The 15,218-nt window shown below is 42.0% G+C and overlaps 1 protein-coding gene across 1 annotated transcript in view; it reads left to right on the forward strand.

The window, feature by feature from the left end:
* Nucleotides 1–15,218, forward strand: part of NRK (Nik related kinase) — a 348,898-nt gene that overhangs the window by 275,629 nt on the left and 58,051 nt on the right. The window contains exon 28 of the mRNA XM_077285205.1: nucleotides 6,450–6,550. Within this exon, the coding sequence (XP_077141320.1) occupies nucleotides 6,450–6,550 (101 nt within the window). The remainder of the gene's footprint in view (nucleotides 1–6,449; nucleotides 6,551–15,218) is intronic.

Raw genomic sequence — 15,218 nt, forward strand, 5'->3', positions numbered from 1 at the left:
GAAAACCAGAATATCGTCCAGATAAACAATCATAAATTTATCCAGATACTTCCGGAAGATATCATGCATAAAGGACTGAAATACTGAGGGAGCATTAGAAAGCCCAAAAGGCATCACCAAGTACTCAAAATGACCTTCGGGCGTATTAAATGCAGTCTTCCATTCATCACCTTGCTTAATGCGCACAAGGTTGTATGCACCACGAAGATCTATCTTGGTGAACCACTTGGCACCCTTAATCCGGGCAAACAAGTCCGACAAGAGAGGCAAAGGATACTGAAATTTTACAGTGATTTTATTCAGTAGCCGATAGTCAATACAAGGTCTCAAAGATCCGTCCTTCTTAGCCACAAAAAAGAATCCCGCACCAAGAGGGGAAGAGGATGGACGGATATGCCCCTTCTCCAGAGACTCCTTGATATATGAACGCATTGCGGCATGCTCAGGTACTGACAGATTAAATAATCTTCCCTTAGGAAATTTACTACCTGGAATCAAATCTATGGCGCAGTCACAGTCCCTATGAGGAGGCAGAGCACTGGATCTGGACTCACTGAATACATCCTGATAATCAGACAAATACTCAGGAACTTCCGAAGGAGTAGAGGAAGCAATAGACACTGGCGGGGAATCAGCATGAATTCCCTGACAGCCCCAACTTGACACAGACATTGCCTTCCAATCCAGGACTGGATTGTGGGTCTGTAACCATGGCAGACCCAAAACGACCAAATCATGCATTTTATGCAGAACAAGAAAACGAATCACCTCCCGATGTTCAGGAGTCATGCACATGGTCACCTGCGTCCAAAACTGCGGTTTATTTTCCGCCAATGGCGTAGCATCAATACCTCTAAGAGGAATAGGATTTACTAACGGTTCAAGAACAAAACCACAGCGCTTGGCAAATGACAGATCCATAAGACTCAGGGCGGCACCTGAATCCACAAACGCCATAACAGGGTAAGAAGACAAAAGAGCAAATTAAAGTCACAGACAAAATAAATTTAGGTTGCAAATTACCAATGGCGACAGGACTAACAACCCTTGTTAGGCGTTTAGAGCATGCTGATATAACATGTGTAGAATCACCACAGTAAAAACACAACCCATTCTGACGTCTATGATTTTTCCGTTCATTTCTAGTCTGAATTCTATCACATTGCATTAAATCAGGTGTTTGTTCAGACAACACCACCAGAGGATTAGCGGTTTTGCGCTCCCGCAAACGCCGGTCAATTTGAATAGCAAGCGCCATAGAATCATTCAGACTTGTAGAAATGGGGAAACCCACCATCACATTCTTAATGGCTTCAGAAAGGCCATTTCTGAAATTTGCGGCCAGAGCACACTCATTCCACTGAGTAAGCACGGACCATTTCCGAAATTTTTGGCAATACACTTCAGCTTCATCCTGACCGTGAGAAATAGCCAGCAAGGCTTTTTCTGCCTGAATTTCAAGATTGGGTTCCTCGTAAAGCAATCCGAGCGCCAGAAAAAACGCATCAATATTCGCCAATGCCGGATCTCCTGGCGCTAGCGAGAAAGCCCAATCCTGAGGGTCGCCCCGTAAAAAAGAAATAACAATTTTAACTTGCTGAGCAGAATCTCCAGATGAACGGGGTCTCAGAGAAAGAAACAATTTACAATTATTCTTGAAATTCCTAAACCTAAATCGATCTCCAGAAAACAATTCCGGAATAGGTATTTTAGGTTCAGACATAGGACTACTGGTAACAAAATCTTGTATACCCTGCACACGAGCTGCCAGCTGGTCAACACTTGTAATCAAGGTCTGCACATTCATGTCTGCAGCAAGCACATGCCACTCAAAGGTAAAGGGGAGGAAGAGAAGGAAGAAAAAAAAAAAAAAAAAACCTCAGAATTTCCTTTCTTATTATCCCACTTCTGCAATGCTTTAAACATTCAATATTGGCCTGGCATACTGTTATGACCCCAATGGCAGAGGGTCTCAGGAATAATGCTAAGTCAGTAAATACAGAAAACCAGCTCATAGGGCAGTGGTAACTGGGCTGACCATATAACTAATCCTAGCACCACAAATACCAGCAGCCGGGGAACGTTCCTACGTTGATCCTAGACGTCTCGCGCCAGCCGGAGAGCTAACTACCCCTAGAAGGGAAAAGAAAGACCTTTCTTGCCTCCAGAGGAAATACCCCAAAAGTTGGATAGAAGCCCCCCACAAATAATAACGGTGAGGTAAGAGGAAAAGACAAACATAAGAATGGGCTAGGAATTTAGCAAAGAGAGGCCCACTAGCTAATAGCAGAATATAGAAAGATAACTTATATGGTCAGCAAAAAATCCTATCAAAAATATCCACACTGGAAATTCAAGAACCCCCGAACCGTCTAACGGCCCGGGGGGAGAACACCAGCCCCCTAGAGCTTCCAGCAAGGTCAGGAATCACATTTAGTACAAGCTGGACAAAAATGATAGCAAACAAATAACCAAAAAAACAAAGAAGCAAGACTTAGCTTAATTTAGCACGAACCAGGACCAGCAAACAGGAGCAAACAGAATGTGTCTGATAACACCGATGCCAGGCACTGGACTAAGGTTCCAGGAGGTTTAAATAGAAACACCCCTGAAGTAACGACCCAGCTGGGTGCAGACAGAGGGAAGGAAATCCCAGAGTCATATCACAAGTAACCACTAGAGGGAGCCAAAAAAGTCTAATTCACAACACGTGAGTGTGTGTGTGTATGAGTAAGTGAGTGTGTGAGGGTGAGAGTATGAATGTGAGTGTGTCAGTGTGAATTTGAGTGTGTGTATGGTGATTACGGCATATAGAGTGTGTGTGTGTGTGTGGTGACGGTGCTCCACTGGTGGTACCGCGCAATAGGTTAGTACCAGCAGCAGTTTCCATATTCAGACACCCATCACTTGGTTGTCCCAATATGACGGTTGGTGAACTTCCTCCGCTTGGAATTCTGGGATACGGTGACATCTGGATAGAACAGGAAAGGAAATATCACAAGGCAATTATATAAAATAGATTATGATATTCCTAATTGACCTAAAATATTATCAGATATTGAGAAAAAACATGCATGTGAGTCTTTTTATATAGTGTATGTAAACTTCTGGCTTCAACTGTATCTCATGCTACAGGTGGAGTTTTATATGATCATGTAGGTCAGTAGTCATCTTGTAGTGATAGTCCTTCTTGTCTGCATCGGTCCACCTGGAACTACTGTATGCTCATACAAACCGCTCTCTCTAAGAAAACAGCAGCATTTTACATAACAATGGACCATTTCTCCCCACAAATCCAAGGAATGGAATCTTACTGTCTAACAATTCGGAATAAAAATGTGATTTCTCCATTTTAAAGCTTGAATAGAATATAAAATGAGATGGAATGAAAGGTAAACAGCATAATAATGTTTTGTTACATTTCCAAAGCAGATGTTCACCTCTCAGCACAATAAAAAGTAAACCTGGTCATTTGCATTTGTGCTACAGAACAGTTTCCGAGTGTAGGTGCTCCAAAATTTTTAATCCAAGTAATTCCAGGAAATGTCTGATTACAATATAAATCGCATGTGACCTGCTGCTCATTTACAGTTGATTGCATTAAATTAGTGTGATAAAACAATTCAGTAAGTGATAATGTGCATTGCTTAATAGGCAGAAATAAACTTTTTTTGTAAATAAATGAAATTACTAGATCATTTTCTAATTTTCATTGTAAATTCAGATGCCATTAAATTGTTTACCGCAGTATAAGGCATCTGAGGTGATACTGGCGTATTACTCACACCAGTAATTCGGACCACTCATTGCTTAATTCTGGATTATTAGATGTAATTGAATTTCATTACTTGATACTTAAAAGTCATCTTTCCGACGTCTTCAGCTGCTGCAAAAGAAATTAGCATCGGGTGTGAAAATTCTAAATCAATTTTTAAAACCATGAGCTGTTTTATGGGCTGGAATATGGGTATTGTCTCATCAGCAAGCAATTTTTGTAGTGGGAAGTTGCAGTTTGCCAGGAACTAAACCTGAGGCGTTCAGCTGATTCACCGTCCATGTAATACAAGCATGGCTCCAGCCACCAGAACAAGAGCATCTATTTTAGAGCAGGTCTCTGTTCTCACTCATTGAGGTGGGTCCCAATGAAGTTCCAGTTATGGGGTACATGGTTACCTCTATGACATCTCTAGGACTGGGGTCACCTCCATGACAGCCCTTTTCAATCCCATCCACTACCAAGTCTTGTTTCAACTTGTCCCTCAGCTAAGACACTGAAAGAAAGGTTCCTAATGTCCATGGAGGGTCATAGGTGTAGACTCCCCAGAGTCCTGAAGGTGGTTATGGGAGGATTTAGACAATGTTACCAATATAACTAGATACCAGTTATATAATGTTAATTTGTGTATTTGCAAAGCCCAAGTCAATTACAAATGGAACACGACTCATATCTTCAATGGTAATCAAACCTACTATTTTCAGCAGGCCAGTTGACCTTCTAATGTGTAACTGATGGTTTCCAAAATCTCCCCCCACAGAAGACTTCCAGGGAATTGATTGGACATGATGAATGTTAATGCCTGCACTGTGTTTCCAGAGAAGATAAGCCATCGTTACAGGGGTCTTGCAGCAACTTATTCCCTACTCCCCATTGAGAACACAATGTAAACATGTATTAAACAGAGAAAGTAGAGCAAGGAATCACTCTCTCTGTGTACGGTGCATCGGAAACATCGTAGTAAATAGTCTCCACCTACAGTGGGTACGGAAAGTATTCATACCGCTTTAAAATTTTCACTCTTTATGCAAAAATACTGAATACTTACAGATACATCTCACAAAATTAGAATATCTCCAAAAAGTTAATTTATTTCAGTTCTTCAATACAAAAAGTGAAACTCATATATTATATAGAGTCATTACAGAGTGATCAATTTCAAGTGTTTATATCTGTTAATGTTGATGATTATGGCTTACAGCCAATGAAAGCCAAAAAGTCATTATCTTAGTAAATTAGAATAATTGGAAATCAAGGTCCCGGAGTTTGGAGGAAGAGTGGAGAGGCCACAATCCAAGCTGCTTTAGGTCTAGTGTGACGTTTCCACAATCAGTGATGGTTCGGGAGCCATGTCATCTGCTGGTGTAGGTCCACTGTGCTTTATCAAGACAAAAGTCAGCGCAGCCATCTACCAGGAAATTTTAGAGCACTTCATGCTTCCCTCTGCTGACAAGCTTTTTGGAGATGGAAATTTCATTCTCCAGCAGGACTTGGCACCTGTCCACACTGCTAAAAGTACCAATACCTGGTTTACAAACAGTATCGCTGTGCTTGATTGGCAGCAAACTCGGCTGACCTTAACCCCATAGAGAATCTATGGAGTATTGTCAAGAGGAAGATGAAAGACACCAGACCCAACAATGCAGATGAGCTGAAGGCTGCTATCAAAGCAACCTGGGCTCCCATAACACCTCAGCAGTGCCACACACTGATTGCCTCCTTACCATGCCGTATTGATGCAGTAATTGAGGCAAAAAGAGCCCCGACCAAGTATTGAGTGCATTTACTGAACATACATTTCAGTAGGCCAACATTTCGGATTTTAAAATCATGTTTTCAAGCTGGTGTTATAAAATATTCTAATTTACTGAGATAATGATTTTTGGGTTTTCTTTGGCTGTAAGCCATAATCATCAACATTAACAGATATAATGAATTAGTTCACTCTGTAATGAGTGATCTAATATGAGTTTCACTTTTTGTATTGAAGAACAGAAATAAATTAACTTTTTGAGGATATTCTAATATTGTGAGATGCACCTGCATGACCATGTGATATTTCAGTTTCTCTTTTTTATTAAATTTGCAAAACTTTCCACATTTCTGTTTTTTTCAGTGAAGATGGGGTGCAGAGTGTACATTAATGAGAAAAAAAATGAACTTTTTTGAATTTACCAAATGGCTGCAATGAATCAAAGAGTGAAAAATGTAAAAGGGTCTGAATACTTTCCGTACCCACTGTACAATTTCAGATAAAAGGCTGCAGAGGGGATGAAAAAAAAAACTGGTGAAAAACGCAAAATATATCTGAACACTGTTACTCTTCATCGATACATACATGAAATCTTATTCTGAAAAGTCACCTGAAATGACAGCAATGATTTAATTCACTGCATTTTCACTACTGGAAACTATAGATTTATTATTTTCTAGATTACTAGTAGCTCCGAACCATTACTTTTCTGGTAAATGTGTATTTCCAAAGGACTCATAGTATACAGTATGTACATTGCGTATATGGAAATGCTAAACATTTTAAAGATTATTGTAATGGACACTTGTAACATTCAGTAGGTACTGTATATATTGATCGGATAAATCCACGGTGAGCACTTAAGATAATATTTCTTGATCTTCTCATGATGTTTCTTTTTCTCTTTTTTTTCCATTGCAGTTAAATACGAAAGAATAAAATTCCTTGTTATTGCTCTGAAGAACTCTGTGGAGGTGTATGCATGGGCGCCAAAGCCATACCATAAATTTATGGCCTTTAAGGTGAGCCATCCATCATTTCTGTATAAAATGTGCCACTGGGGCACTGAACAGTGTCAGTCCAACTACCGTTAAATTGCGCTTTCCAAAATGCGCTTTTTCGTCTTCCTTCTTTTTTTCCCCTAAAAGTGTTTCCTCATTTAATTTTATTTCCGATTATTGCTCATGTTAGGACTATTACAGCTACTTGCTCCAGCAGAAATCAACCACTGCTGAGATGACTCACACAGTAAATTGGACAATACTCATATCTTAAGTCTCTGATTTATTTTCAGTCTTACTATGACAGTTTGATCATTTATCTATGTGCAAGTTTCAATGACCTAAGACTATTAGGTTATTACTCGGGTGTATGAGTTTATAAGCTTCTGTGTGATACGATCTGCCGTGTCATAACTCTGGAATGACTTCATATATTGAAATTTATCTTAGCTTTCTATTAGGGAAACGTTAAAATTGAACATTTTCTTTGCCTATTGTATAAGACATTCTTGATCTCTGGATATCACAATGAGTTGTATAATTTGCATTGGTAAACTGGATCAACTCAGCATGTTTAATAGATCTACATCAGCAAGTCCGGTTCAGGAAAGATGGAGACTCGTTAGTATTAAATTCATACAGTACAAGAGTTTCTATCTTATGTTGACGTCTAATATAAATCAATTCATTAGTGCTGCCGAGAGGAAAAAGATTGAGTTATGTCTATCGTTGCAGAGGTGTAAAATTAATTCTACATGGTCAGTCTACGATTATGGAGCTCAGGAATTGGCGGGGTGGCAATAAATGCCTCCATACTGATTAGATAAAAGTGATCCGAATCTGTGCGATCGGCTGACCATCTCATGTGTATGGGGGCGGGAACCTCCCAACTGTCCACCAAAAGATTGCGTTCCAGAACCTAAGGCTCGGATAGTTGGACCTCAAGGGTCAATGCGTTCCAGTGTACGGGGCAGTCGACAGAGATAGCTGTTGGCCAGCGTAATAAATATAAGAAATCATAGAGGCATTTAGACGTCAAATACTGCCACCGACCAGTCCATATGTAATACAATATGTCACAGTGTGTCCAAATAATACCACCATACAGGTCCCAAATGATACTACAATACAATGACTAAAATCACCACCAGTGACAGAAAATGCTACTATAGTAGTGACATTTCACATGATTACATTTTGGGGTAAAGTTCGCGCCAAAAGGAAGTTTATCAGCAGTTCTGACCTTGTAAAACTGCTGATCGCAATACATAGGACAGATGTAGAGAAGAAGAATTGTATTGTCTTGCTTTAGAAGAAGAATTAAAGGGTTATTCTTGCCTTTTGTCTTCAGGAGCACATGGCTCCCCTGCCTATTAGCTTCCTGCTTGTCAGGAGGAGGTGCACTCCTTACGATTGATTGTTCGGACTATCAGTGGCTCGATTGAGTTACTGGTCTGAACTGTGCTCTCTTAGATGGCGCAGGCACAGAGAACTTTGCCTCGGCAGCTTTAGAGGAGCACAGGAGCTTTAAATCTTTCCGGATCAAATAATCTGACCAGCTTCATAGCAGCTCTTGCAGGCTGTAAGAGCAAAGAGCTTGCAAGTGTGCACTCCTTGCCTAGGAAACCGATCACCTGTGATAAACTGCAGAGGTGGTTGGTAGCCGAGTTGATGGGCAATAACTAGAAAATTCAAAATCCCTTCATTCTTTAGGACAGGAAGGATTTTTAACAAAATTTGATGTCAAAGTTGTTTGTTTTTATGAGCAATTTTCAAATGTGACCACATTTTAGAGGTTGAGACAACCACTTTTTATGATTAAATGAAGTATTATTTTGGTAGGCAGCTCCCAAAAATTCGTCAATCCCTTCATCTGACGTTCTCCTGGCTTCTCCTTTCATCTCCTCTGCTCTTGATACTAGACTCAAATTATGTTCTTACTAATTCTGCTGCCAAAATTGTACAGAAAGGTAAACACCTCTCCTCTTTAAAGTTGTCAATAGTTTTGCAGGGTGTTGACAGACTTCTTTTAAAGAATCTATCGTCAGAAAATTAGCCAACCTATTTTTTTTAACGAAGCTTGTGATATGAATTTATTTTAAATATGTACTTTTAACTCAAAAACCTTTTTAAACAATAGGTCATTTTCTGCCAATAGCTTCCAATCTATAACAAATGGGTCAAGTTTTTGACACCAGGCTGAGAGATTCCTGCTGCTCCAGCCAATTATACAAAGCTAATAAATAACTGTATGGGCAGCCCACATAGGGGTCTGTTTACACAATCCGAATCGCAGGAAAAAGCAGTCATTTGTTAGCCGGTTTACACAGGCAGACATGAATGTGAGTCACCCGTCAGGGCAGTGGGGTACTCGGTCCCGGGTCCAGTCGCAATTAAAGGGGTGGTCACGGTGGCAGCGACCCGGTCTGTGGCCCTGGGCACCCAAGTAAAAGGGATGGTCTTTAAAGGCGTTGTAGAAATAATGAAAGTTTGTGACGCCACCTGGGGTTCTCGGTCAGAGGTGACCGATGCTGCTTAAAGGGGTCCGTCCACTGGGGGCAATGGTGCCTCAGAAAAGATGGTTGTTGCTTCCCACAGGTGAAGCGGTGTCCCCAGGGCTCCCGTTGTACTTGGCAGGGATGGTGAATGCCAGCAAATAAATGGAGGACACAGGGTTGCAGTCTTTACCTGGTTTACTGGTGTTAAACAGCCTCAGTCCAGGGTACCAGCAACAGGTAAAGATGGAGTCCAGGCAGCCCGAAGACAGGTGGAAATCCCCTTGACAGGTCAGTTTGGGAGCCTTCCACTATGCTCTCTAACAAGGCCCTCTTTCCTCTTTGTTCACTGTCCAGGTACAGTATCTGCACGGTAGGCAACTTGAGCCGTCACTTTGGGGTGTCTGTCCACGGTGATTCTGGACTCTGATTGCTGCTGTACCACAGGTATTATGTGGGCAAGTCCCTTTTAGTTTCCTGCCCTCCAGTTCTGCCATGAGACCTGTAGTTCCTAACGGCCATGGGCTCCCGGTGCCCGGTTTCTGCGCTCAGCTTAGAGAGGCCCAGCAGCACTCCTCCTCTAGCTCCTAAAGGTACCTTCACACTGAACAACTTTCCAAATAGAACTACAACGATCCGTGACTTTGCAGCGTCCTGGATAGCGATATCGTTGTGTTTGACACGCAGCAGCAATCTGGATCCCGCTGTGATATCGTTGGTCGGAGCTAGAAGGCCAGCTCCTTATTTCGTCGTTAGGTCGGTGTGTATCGTCGTGTTTGACAGCAAAAGCAACGATGCCAGCAATGTTTTACAATGGTAACCAGGGTAAATATCGGGTTACTAAGTGCAGGGTCGCGCTTAGTAACCCGATATTTACCCTGGTTACCATTGTAAAAGTAAAAAAAAACCACTACATGCTCACCTTCTGATGTCTGTCACGTCCCCCGGCGTCCGCGCTGCTGCTCAGAGCTTCCTGCACTGAATGTGTCAGTGCCGGCCGTAAAGCCGAGCACAGCGGTGACATCACCGCTGTGCTCTGCCAGCACTGACACATTCAGTGAAGGAAGCTCTGAGCAGCAGCGCGGGCGCTGGGGGATGTGACAGACATCAGAAGGTGAGTATGTAGGGTTTTTTTTTTTACTTTTACATTGGTAACCAGGGTAAACATCGGGTTACTAAGCACGGCCCTGCACTTAGTAACCCGATGTTTACCCTGGTTACCCGGGTGCTGCAGGGGGACTTCGGCATCGTTGAAGACAGTTTCAACGATGCCGAAGTCGTTCCCCTGATCGTTGGTCGCTGGAGAGAGCTGTCTGTGTGACAGCTCCCCAGCGACCTAAACAGCGACGCTGCAGCGATCGGCTCGTTGTCTATATCGCTGCGGCGTCACTGAGTGTGACGGTACCTTAAGTCCTTCTGTGCTTCTTCACTGTCTGCTACCAACTGTCAGCTCAACTGCACCAGACTAACTGACTCCTCCTCCAGACCAGAATGTATATAGGGAAATTCCCCTTAAACCGGGTTTAAAGATTTCCCTTCTGGCCTGGAGTCAGAAAATGTTGCATGTAAGATTACCTGCCAAAGGGATTCCTCCTGTCTCCAGGCATGGCATTACCCTCCCCGAGAGGAAGACATTACCACTGTGGTACCAGAACTCCTGGGGTGCCACAAATGTGCATTGAAAGATCAGTAGTAGATTGTTCTGTGCTCACAGGCTGCCATTGTGCTCAGCAGCGCAAGACTTGTTTACACAGGACAATGTGCTGCCGAGAATCTTTTGTGCTGCACAAGAAATTTCACGTAATGAAAAAGCATTTTGCCCATTCATCGAGTGATCGTCAGCCTGTTTTCACAGAAAGAGTGCTTTGAAACTACCATTTTTAAGAATGCTTTCTCACAATAATCTATCAGTGTAAGGGCAGGGTCACACGACCATAGATTCTCTCATCTAAGAGAATGTTGGATTCTGATGCCCTGATTATAGTTTTTATCAGTGTCAGCATAGTGTGATACAATTCTCTCGGATGAGTAGAAGATGGAGAAAACAATGTCTCTATTCTATCAGTCCATGGAAATCGGACTGCACATATGCAATTTATAAATACAGTTAGGTCCATATATATTTGGACAGAGACAACCTTTTTCTAATTTTGGTTATAGACATTACCACAATGAATTTTAAACAAAACAATTCAGATGCAGTTGAAGTTCAGACTTTCAGCTTTCATTTGAGGGTATCCACATTAAAATTGGATGAAGGGTTTAGGAGCTTCCGCTCCTTAACATGTGCCACCCTGTTTTTAAAGGAACCAAAAGTAATTGGACAATTGACTTTAAGGCTATTTCATGGACAGGTGTGGGCAATCCCTTCATTATGTCATTCTGAATTAAGCAGATAAAAGGCCTGGAGTTGATTTGAGGTGTGGTGTTTGCATTTGGAAGGTTTTGCTGTGAAGTAAACATGCGGTCAAAGGAGCTCTCCATGCAGGTGAAACAAGCCATCCTTAACCTGCGAAAACAGAAAAAAACCCATCTGAAAAATTGCTACAATATTAGGAGTGGCAAAATCTACAGTTTGGTACATCCTGAGAAAGAAAGAAAGCACTGGTGAACTCATCAATGCAAAAAGACCTGGGTGCCCACGGAAGACAACAGCGGTGGATGATCGCAGAATAATCTCCATGGTGAAGAGAAACCTCTTCACAACAGCCAACCAAGTGAACAGCACTCTCCAGGAGGTCGGCGTATCAATATCCAAATCTACCATAAAGAGAAGACTGCATGAAAGTAAATACAGAGGGTTCACTGCACGGTGCAAGCCACTCATAAGCATCAAGAATAAAAAGGCTATACTGGACTTTGCTAAAAAACATCTAAAAAAAGCCAGTACAGTTCTGGAAGAACATTCTTTGGACAGATGAAACCAAGATCAACCTCTACCAGAATGATGGAAAGAGAAAAGTATGGCGAAGGCGTGGTACAGCTCATGATCCAAAGCATACCACATCATCTGTAAAACCCGGCGGAGGCAGTGTGATGGCTTGGGCATGCATGGCTGCCAGTGGCACTGGGTCACTAGTGTTTATTGATGATGTGACACAGGACAGAAGCAGCCGAATGAATTCTGAGGTATTCAGAGTCATACTGTGTGCTCAGATCCAGCCAAATGCAGCCAAACTGGTTGGTTGTCGTTTCATACTACAGATGGACAATGACCCAAAACATAAAGCCAAAGCAACCCAGGAGTTTATTAAAGCAAAGAAGTGGAATATTCTTGAATGGCCAAGTCAGTCACCTGATCTGAACCCAATTGAGCATGCATTTCACTTGTTATAGACTAAACTTCAGACAGAAAGGCCCATAAACAAACAGCAACTGAAAACCACCGCAGTGAAGGCCTGGCAGAGCATCAAAAAGGAGGAAACACAGCGTCTGGTGATGTCCATGAGTTCAAGACTTCAGGCAGTCATTGCCAACAAAGGATTTTCAACCAAGTACTAGAAATGAACATTTTATTTACAATTATTTAATCTGTCCAATTACTTTTGGTCCCTTTAAAAACAGGGTGGCACATATTAAGGAGCTGAAACTCCTAAACCCTTCATCCAATTTTAATGTGGATACCCTCAAATGAAAGCTGAAAGTCTGAACTTCAACTGCATCTGAATCGTTTTGTTTAAAATTTATTGTGGTAATGTCTAGAACCAAAATTAGAATAATGTTGTCTCTGTCCAAATATATATGGACCTAACTGTACACATTGTATCTACATCTTATCTCAATGCAACATTAAACATTTGCATCAAAGATACTAAAGATTAAAATGAGGTTTACTCTGGATATTTTGTGCATTCATAACTGAATGATCTAGAAAAAAAATTGCTGTTCGAATAAAATAATTTAGGTATAAAGCTTGGCACAGTTGAGACTACAATCCAAAGTTATAACCTTCAAATCAAAGGTTAGTTATGTGAGACTGTGCTCTTTATATCTGAGTATCAGCACTGGGATCAGCGGCGGGCGCTCACAGGCAGCAAGGGCCGAGATCAAACTGATTGGAAGTCTTTAGAGTTCTAAGCCAGAATCCCCGGAGCTGCCTTCAAACAACACAGATTTAAGGAGAGATGTAACAGGGGATTTCAGAGGAGACATACACTGGGAACATTGTCATAGGAGACATCACATTTTCAATCAGGTTTATTTTATAATACATAATATTTTCTGCTAAATCTTCCAAGACAAATGTAAGTCAAACAATAACGGATGCTCAGTAAAAAAATGTTGGTTCTGATCTATAATAAGCCTTGTGGCCTAGATTATGGACTCGTCACGTAGCGGTGTAGGAAATGTAAGAAGGTAGATATTAGGAAGGGGTTAAAAGCATATTTCATCTTTTGTTAAACATGTGCCATTATATAGGCCTATTTTAAAAAGACTCCGTAGTTTGCCCGTGGTCCAGGCAACATGATTCTGATGAGATGTTCCCTTTAAAGGGAACCTGTCACCCTCAAAATCGAAGGTGAGCTAAGCCCACTGGCATCAGGGGCTTATCTACAGCATTCTGTAATGCTGTAGATAAGCCCCCGATGTATGCTGAAAGATGAGAAAAAGAGGTTAGATTATACTCACCCAGGGCTGGTCCCGTCCGATGGGCGTCACAGTCCGGTCCAGCGCCTCCCATCTTCTTACAATGACGTCCTCTTCTTGTCTTCATGCTGCGGCTCCGGCACAGGTGTACTTTTTCTGCCCTGTTGAGGGCAGAGCAAAGTACTGCAGTGCACAGGCGCCGGGAAAGGTCAGAGAGGCCCAGTGCCTGCGCACTGCAGTACTTTGCCCTGCCCTCAACAGGACAGACAAAGTATGACTGCACTGGAGCCACAGCGTGAAGACGAGAAGAAGTCATCGTAAGAAGATGGGAGGCACCGGACCGGACCGCGACGCCCATCGGATCGGACCGCCCGCCCAGGTGAGTAAAATCTAACCTCTTTTTCTCATCTTTTAGGATACATCTGGGGCTTATCTACAGCATTACAGAATGCTGCAGATAAGCCCCTGACGCCGGTGGACTTAGCTCACCTTCGATTTTGGGGGTGACAGGTTCCCTTTAATTTCATGCAACACTTTCATACTGTTAAAGGTGTCTTATTTGATAGTGACAATCCTGCTTTTAGGACCCCCTAGCAGACAGCTGATTTTGCCGGGAAAGCTGCAGCCAATCAGGCATTTTCCCAGTAGTGACTGCTCCAAGGAAAATGTAGTATTACTAGTTGGCCATTCAGATCAATGGCAATACTTGTAACTCAGGGACAACCCAAGTCTGCCAGAGTGCTAGCTGGTCCTACATACGATGGAGCCAAACAAGGGATTTCCCATCTTTGATGTCCAACTCAAATGGGTCTGAGCTGCAGTTCTCAGCAATGGCCACTAACAATGTATAGAGCTTCCATTCTATACACAGTTACATCTCGCTGGAGCTGATAATAACTGATTAATGTTGGCGCACAGTATCGGACCTCCACAGATTTCTTATTGATGACATATTATGAGGATTAAGTCATTAATATCAGTAGTCAGAGCTCCCAACCATCCCAAATTTAGCTGGACTTCCGTGATTTGAGGAGGCAGTCCCTCTTTCCTGACAGGTCAGGGCTTTGTCCCGACTTTCACTAACGCTCCTCTCTTTGAGATGTCTTCTTTCAGCATCTTCATTGCTCCTCTTTTTCGAGAGGAGGGCCTGGCATCTTTGCTCTGCACATATTTATGGTAATTAAATAGAAAATTCTCTTTTTTTATTATGATGTGGTCTCATCAGGATTTGAACTAACAACCTCTATCATTGCAGGCAGCAGTTAAAAAAAATGTATGTAAAAAAACTGCAGTTACTTTCTTATATGTGTGTGAAAATGAGCTTAGGGACAAACATGAAAGAGGACAATCCCTTAAAAGCAGTTAAAGCAGATCAATCACCATTTTCCACAATTCAAACTGAATACATTATTAAATAGATCTCTTAGACCTTAGACCTAACGTGACTAGTGTTCTTACAGTGAAAATCCACATGGCTATATGGTCGCTTATTTGGAAATGTCCATAAAGAAATGTGCACATATGAGCAAAGCTTTCACTATGCTAGTTGTCATACATTTTCCAGATGTAATAGGACAGGGTTTACTACTCTACTGTAGGTACAGTTT

Source organism: Ranitomeya variabilis, chromosome 2, assembly GCF_051348905.1.
Source record: "Ranitomeya variabilis isolate aRanVar5 chromosome 2, aRanVar5.hap1, whole genome shotgun sequence".
Lineage (NCBI taxonomy): Eukaryota > Metazoa > Chordata > Amphibia > Anura > Dendrobatidae > Ranitomeya > Ranitomeya variabilis.